General features: G+C 41.1%; 1 protein-coding gene across 1 annotated transcript in view; it reads right to left on the bottom strand.

Moving 5' to 3' along the window:
- Window positions 1–2,062: 2,062 nt before the first annotated feature.
- Window positions 2,063–7,215, bottom strand: part of BAG1 (BAG cochaperone 1) — a 28,150-nt gene continuing 22,997 nt past the window's right edge. Inside the window, exons 6-7 of the mRNA XM_063116448.1 lie at window positions 5,750–5,812; window positions 2,063–2,379 (exon numbers count right to left, since the gene is read on the bottom strand). Of these exons, the coding sequence (XP_062972518.1) occupies window positions 2,296–2,379; window positions 5,750–5,812 (147 nt within the window). The 3' untranslated portion in view covers window positions 2,063–2,295. The remainder of the gene's footprint in view (window positions 2,380–5,749; window positions 5,813–7,215) is intronic.

Raw genomic sequence — 7,215 nt, 5'->3', positions numbered from 1 at the left:
TTTCATGGTCTTCCAATTCCACAACCAAGGCTAGATGTATTAAACTGTTCCATTTGTCCTTAGCTAAATTGTACCATCTTAAAAGCAATCTGGACTTTAACAAGGGATAGACATAAAAGAAAAATAATTATTACTTGATTAAAATATGTGTCCAATAAATGTTGAAGACATGCAAGCCAGAAAAAAATAGGACAAGTACTTTATGGTACACTGTTTTGTTAGCAACTTCACAACTACTGAGAGAAATAGAAGCATTTTCCATTTATTATTTACCCTTCAAATCCAAAAAAACTCTGAAGACCTAAAAATCTGATTTCAGTATGAAATTGGTTTAAAGTTTTGTTAGTAATATATTAAACCCTAAACAACATGGGACCAAAGTACCTCAGAGAGCATCTTCTCTCTTATCAACCTGTCCAGTAAGGTGACATTCTCCTGGTGGTTCTGCCTGACCGTTCAACTCAGTCAGAAACCATCCAAAGTTGAACTTTCAGTGTGGTGGCTTCCTCTCTGTGGAACTCCCTGCCTCTAGATGTCAGCCAGGCACCAACATGGTTTTATTTCTGGCACCTCCTGAATATATTTTTATTTCAACAAGCCTTCCCCAACTGACAAGCCAGTTTTTATTTGCACTGTTTTTTAAAAAAAACGTTAATGTTAATTCTGCTAAAACTGTTAATATTGTGTTTTATTCTTTTTATCTTTTATTGTTCAACGCTCTGGAATCTGTTTAGATGAGGGGTGGTGTATAAATGTTGTAAATAAATAAATCAGATTGCAGTGGACCTGTTATCCTGAGCAGAAGCAGCAGACCCAATTCAGAAGATTGAGACAGCATGTCCTCTTTAGCTCTGAAGGAAAAGACCATTCAAGGTAAATTTAATATTCCATTTTCTTTCAGAGGAGAACATTGTAGAGATGGATGTAGAAAAGCAGTACCAATTGGTCCATCTGCAACCAAGCAGGATCACAGGACATGTTAAGGAGTCCTCTTCTCAGAAGCTACATCAGCTAAGCAGAAGGTTTCTAACTTATGAGGATGGATAAAAGTAGATGAAGAAGCACTATCTCTCCGCTTAGAAAATACTTCAGGTAAGGATCTTAAGATGAGGGTCCAGACTGGGAGCTCAGAATGCTGGCTAAGGAAGCTACCTGACTTTTCAGTGTTATAACATAGCCCCTGGACCATACCTACTTGCAAAAAAGCCAGGACATGGTGGATGGAAGCCTGAAGAGTTATGATTTTCTTCCATCTTCATCATCTCATTAAAGTTTACCAGGGAGCCTCGTAGATCCATACCTTAGGCAAGTGCTGAGGCAAGCAAGACACTAGAATTATAGTTCAGCTGCCATACAAGCATGCATTGGCAAGGGGGTCCTGTGTTCAATGTCATCATGATGGGTGCATGCTCAGAGATCGTTATTAATCCACTGTCAGAATGGATTACCTTGATGAGGAGAGAATGTGATCTTAGGAAATAATAAGATTCTCAAGTAGGAACTGCAATGCAAACAATAGAACTTACAGTTATGTGCATCTGGGTATTTGTCTCTTTAGACATCTCAGAGGTCATGCTTGTCTATAATTTTGTTTATGGTGCTGGGTGAAAGTGAAGACTGTGGTAGGTGAGAGCTTCTCCAGCTCGTTAGGGTTCAAAGCTTTTACGCATGCATAGTTGCCATAAACTGAGTCTGAGGTTGATTGGGAGCATGATAGGAACCTAGATTTACTGACACACTAGTATACCCTTGGCAATTCCCTGGAGCCTGAGGTGTGACAAGAAAAATACAGAATTGTTACATAATATATTCCAACTGTGTAAAGATTACTATCAAGGAGCCTGCTGATGTTCAGCCACTAGTTCAAATATGACACATCTTTTAGAACATTCCAATTTAGGCATCCAGAAAAATAAATTAAACTTCTACTGGTTAAATCTGAGAACTCATACAAATACATAGTAGCAGCAGAGTTAGTTATTGCTCTGAATGATTTATAAAGTAAAGCCACATTTAGTTAGTTGAAACGCGTATGATTACACAAAGACATGCTTTGACTACATTCAAGAAAAAACTGTGGGGTGGTGGTTTTTTTATTTTTGTTTTGAAAGAAGAGCTTTAAGTCTGAGCAGCGGAACACATGACAATGTGAGCAATGGCTGACATGCAACAGCCTTATACTGAACTCTGCTTCAATAAAGTTATGAACACTAAACGGGTGCTCCAAAATCTAGAGCAAACTCTTCCTCTTGCTCACAGAGCAATTATTTCTCCTAGTTACATTTTAAAAAAGCCTCATTCTGCCATATTCTTCGACTGTAGTTTATCCATTTCTTGACCAATACTTCCTTCCACTGTATCACATTGTGCAAGGAAAGCCTGAAAAAACAAGAGTATATTTTCACCATAGGAAAGCAGCAATAAGTTTAATTTCAATACATTGAACAATGAACTCAAACAACTATTTCTATTAAAAGATACATGTAAGAGGCGGTGCAATATTAATCATGGTTTGCAAATGAGGAGACAGCCTTAGGAATGGAGCTTCCTCTACCTTTCTACTCTTCAGTGGGAAGTGCACACTACCCTCCTGTTAGTCCTAACCATGGTTCCCATCTTAACCGAGAATTCAGAATGATGGTGGGCTTGCAAATATTGTTTGATATACTGGCTGGTGCTAATCATGGTTAGCATTGATACTGATACAAGGTTAAATCATAGCTAATGCCCAAAAGGGAAGAGAGGGCAATGAATTCCCAATTTGCAAACAAGGGTTTGCAGGACCAAATGTTATGGCTGCAGAAGAAAAACATTTTCTAACTATCCAATATATTAACCTAAATAGAAATAAGGATATCAGAGATCCATGAAATCAATGCCATTCAACTAATGCAAATGTTTGCTCCCTGGAAGGAAGTCTGGGCTAGTGAGATCATCAGGTGTTGTATTTCTGTCTGCTCTTGTGTTGTGAATTATGAATCAGAACGTATTTTGGATATGGAGTACTAGTTCCTAGGATCCTTGGTATTATCCTTTGGAGGAGTAGCAGCGATTGGGTGAAAATCCGACAGGGCCCACGAGGGCAGCAGACGCTCCCCCCGCCCCCCATCCAGCCCTCATGGGCCCAGGCAGACATGCCCGGAGAATTTTGCCCCAAGGCAAGGGTCTAAGTCAGGACGGAGCTGCGCCCTTTGTCCTTTCTCCCCACGGACTTTGCCATTAACATAGCGGGGGGAATTATTATTATTTATTTATTTATTTATTTATTTATTTATTTATATAGCACCATCAATGTACATGGTGCTGTATGCAAAATATGCAATTTCCTCAGCCTTGGGGAAATTGCATTTCTCCCCCTGCCGGCCATGTTATCTGGGAATGATGGGAGTCTCAGTCAAACACATCTGGAGGGCATCAAGTTAGGCAAGCTTGCTCTACGGCAGGAGTGAGCAGAAGACAGCTCCAGATGTTTGGGACTTCAACTCCAGAAGTTGAAGTCCCTGCCAGCATGGTCAGTGGTCAGAAATCATCATCACCATCATCAATTTATTTATTTCTTACCCGCCTCTTCCTCTGGAGCAAGGCGGGGAACAACATTAAGTATAATAATACAATATAAATCAAATGCATAAAACTGATTAAAAGAGCATATAAAATCAATACAATATTAAAATAACAATCAGAACATCTTAAAATTCTTAGGTTAAAAATTCATCTGGAAGAGATTAGTCTTTACGGCTGTCTTAAACTCTGAGAGAGAGTTACGTTGATGAATCTCCTCCGGCAGGCCTTTACACAGTCTGGGGGCGGCAGAAGAAATGGTCCTCTGGGTAACAGTTGTCAGACTAGTTTTGGCTGACTGGAGTAAATTATCCCCAAAGGACTGAGTGTGGGGGGCAGATTGTATGGGGGAAGGCAATCTCACAGGTAACCTGGACCCAAACCATGTAGGGCTTTAAAGGTGATAACCAACACTTTATACTTCGCCCGGAAACAAATTGGCAGCCGGTGGAGTGATTTTAATGTTGGTGTAATATGGTCACCCCTAGGTGTATCGTGACCAACGTGGCTACCATTTTATAGCTAGTTGACGTTTCCGAACTAGGTGCAATGGTAGCCCCATGTACAGTGCATTTCAGAAGTCAAGCCTCGAGGTTACCAGTGCGTATACTACTGCCTTTAGGTCTTCCAACTCTAGGAAAGGGCACAGCTGACATATCAGCTGAAGCTAATAGTAGACACTCCTGGCCATCACATCTATCTTAGCTATCATTTGGAGCGACGGATCCAGAAGCACCCCCAAGCTGTGAATGCAATATTTCAGGAGGAGTGTAACCCCATCCAGAACTGGTTGACACACCTCCAAACCCAGGTTAGGGCCCCTGACAGTAAGCACATCCGTCTTGTCTGGATCCAGCTTTATTTTTCCTCATCCAGCCCATTACCGCCTCCAAGCATTCATTCAGATGAGACATACTATCCTTAGCTGATGCTGTTATCGAAGGCACAGAGAAATATATTTGTGTGCCATCAAACATCTGGAGATCTACTGTCTGCCTGTCCCTGGTTTATGGCATGCCTTCACTGAAAACAAAGAGGGCCTGCAGGTAGTTGTCATTGGGCCAAAGTATACCCTGTTATCTGCAAGGAATATCGTAGACTATAGCCTGTAAAACCAAACCTTTTCCAATGACTCCATCTGCAAAGCCTGCTGTTCACTTTTGGTATCCTTCTTTCCCTTCCAACACTTTGATCTTTGACAGGAAGACTTGATGAAAACAGTTGTGCCCCTAATGCCTTCACCTTTCTACCCAGAGCCTCATCATTTTTGAGAGATTCATACAACATTTCTTCTGGCTGCATCATTTGTCCCGATATGAATCAGCAGGAGGGATGGTACTCAGATGGGTTTGAGAAATCTCAGTTGCCTGTCACATCTTGAATACATGCTCCAGGAAGGCAGCACGCCTCCCATTATAACATCTTTATCATTGCACAGAACTGCCTCCGACCCGCTCTTTAGGGAATCTCCAATCATCACCATGTGCCTACTCTTCCTCGTGCTGGTGGCTAAACTTCTTCCCCATGTGAGCCTGAGTATCTTCCTTAGTGTTCAGGGCGCTGTCTCTTCTTCAGGATCACCCTCCATAGGAAGAGCCTAGTATTAGCTGTGTAATTCCAGTGGCACAGAATCTCTTCTGATCCTCCTGGTCCTATGTATGTGTCACACTCTTCCACTCTCCTCCCTCTTTTCTTCATCTTCCTTGGAAACCTCCTCCTTTTCTTCCAGAAAACCTACTAGCTTGCACTTGCTGCAGGTGTAGTTCATGTTGCCCTCAAGCATGAAGACAAACATGGCACACACTCTGTGGGTCCCTGTCCATGGTGCTAGGCTTTCCAGATGACTTTGCCATTTCCGTGGACTCTCCCTCGAACTTCCCTGCAAAAACGCCATTTGGTCACTCCCATCACTCACTCCCAAGAAATAGAGAACTTTGCTACAAAGCTGACCTGCTGTGATAACCCACCCCCAGCTGTGGACTGTGGCCCCTCCCACAAGTTGAAGGCTGAGTTCTGTGACTCAGCAACCTAAGCAAAGAGAAAAGCCTAACTCAAAGTGAGGTGGAGGAACAGTCAAGCCACAAACTTAGCTCAAAATCACAAATCCACTCCTCCTTTGCCTCTTAAAAAAGATTACCCCCAATTGTGGATGAGATGCACAGCACATTTACTTTAGCACAGCACCTACCTGAACCTTTTTCACTAGCCCTTTCTTTTTCTGTTTACAGTCATTGAAGTTCTCTGGAAGAATCTGAGAGGCAAAACAAAAACAAAAACAAAACTGATGTTGTCTAGTCCTGAAAGCAACATATAAAGTCATATGTAGAAATATAGTTTTCAGAACAAGTAGCTAAATGGTAGCATTTTATGTATACCCAATAAGGGTGATAACTGAAACAGAATTAGTCTGCTGTATAATCGTAATTCATTAAATAACCAGTCCAACAGCACAACTACTATATTACACTACATGCCTAGCATTCTCTGTAAAGTACTTCAGATTAGTTAGCTGTGGTGTAGTGCTCCCTCTCACAAGTCCTGCACAACCCCAGGACATTGAACTGTTACACCATCTGCAAACCATAATCACCACAAACTTACCAAAATAAAGGGTTCTGTTACAACAGATGTTAACACTCTTAAGTTTTGCACTGGGAGCTGCAGCCTAGTTTTCTAGAAAGGAGAGAGTGGAACACCACGTTCCTTTTCACACATACCACTGGATCATTCTCATAACATGCCTACAAACTGCTACAGAAATAGAATTCTGAAGCATTAGTAAGGCTCTTGTTTAGGCCTTGAAGGCGTGTGCCTTCTCACGCATTTATTCTGCATATGATCAGCAAAATTACCCAACCTGTATACACATCTGAAAAGAAGAAATGTGTTCACTGAACCCTGTTTATAAGACTACTCATGAGCATTGGGTTTATTCTTCCTCTCTTGCCATCTATCTCTATCAAATGTAGAAGTTCTCCTACTTGCCAATTGCACATTCGTTTTTCAGACACACCAAAATACATTGAATGTATTTTCCATGATTATCTAACCTGAACACAGGTTCATGTGGGTGTATTAGTTATTAGCATGGCTTTTGTTTTGCTTAATCTTCGTTTACAAGCCCACAAAAGACTTAAATAGAAGTCTATTTAAATATCACAATGGTTTCTAGAGAGAATTCCTTTTTAAGGGCAGATTCCAACTAGTTCTCTAGCAGGGTGGTGATTTTCAATAACTTCCCCTCCCACAAAAAATCCCCTGTCCCAAATCTGCTCTGGAATCTTCCCTAAGCAAAAGGAATTAGTTAGATTCCATCCTAATAAACTCATCCCATATCATTCAAGCATTAGTCTTTTCAAAATGTTACAATAAGGAATACTGATCTACTTGATTATTTTAATCCATGCTATACAGATTTCCAACAATGATGGACTATCTATTCCACATACTCTGGGCTCTGTATATTTCTCAGTTGCAGCTGACAACCATGAACTTAAATAGTGGGCATGGAATTCAACAGTAATATTTGCCCCGAATGTTTCTAGCCCTTATGGTTGTGAAGATTGGCTTTAGGAGCTAGAGCAAGGCTTCATGGGCATGCATTGCTCTTGGCCCTTCCACATACGTGGCAGAAACAGAATTATGCAAAATAAA

The sequence above is a fragment of the Elgaria multicarinata genome, chromosome 1 (genome assembly GCF_023053635.1).
Source record: "Elgaria multicarinata webbii isolate HBS135686 ecotype San Diego chromosome 1, rElgMul1.1.pri, whole genome shotgun sequence".
NCBI lineage: Eukaryota > Metazoa > Chordata > Lepidosauria > Squamata > Anguidae > Elgaria > Elgaria multicarinata.
The sequence above is the reverse complement of the archived record's forward strand: the minus strand, read 5'-3'. Positions and strand labels throughout refer to the sequence as shown.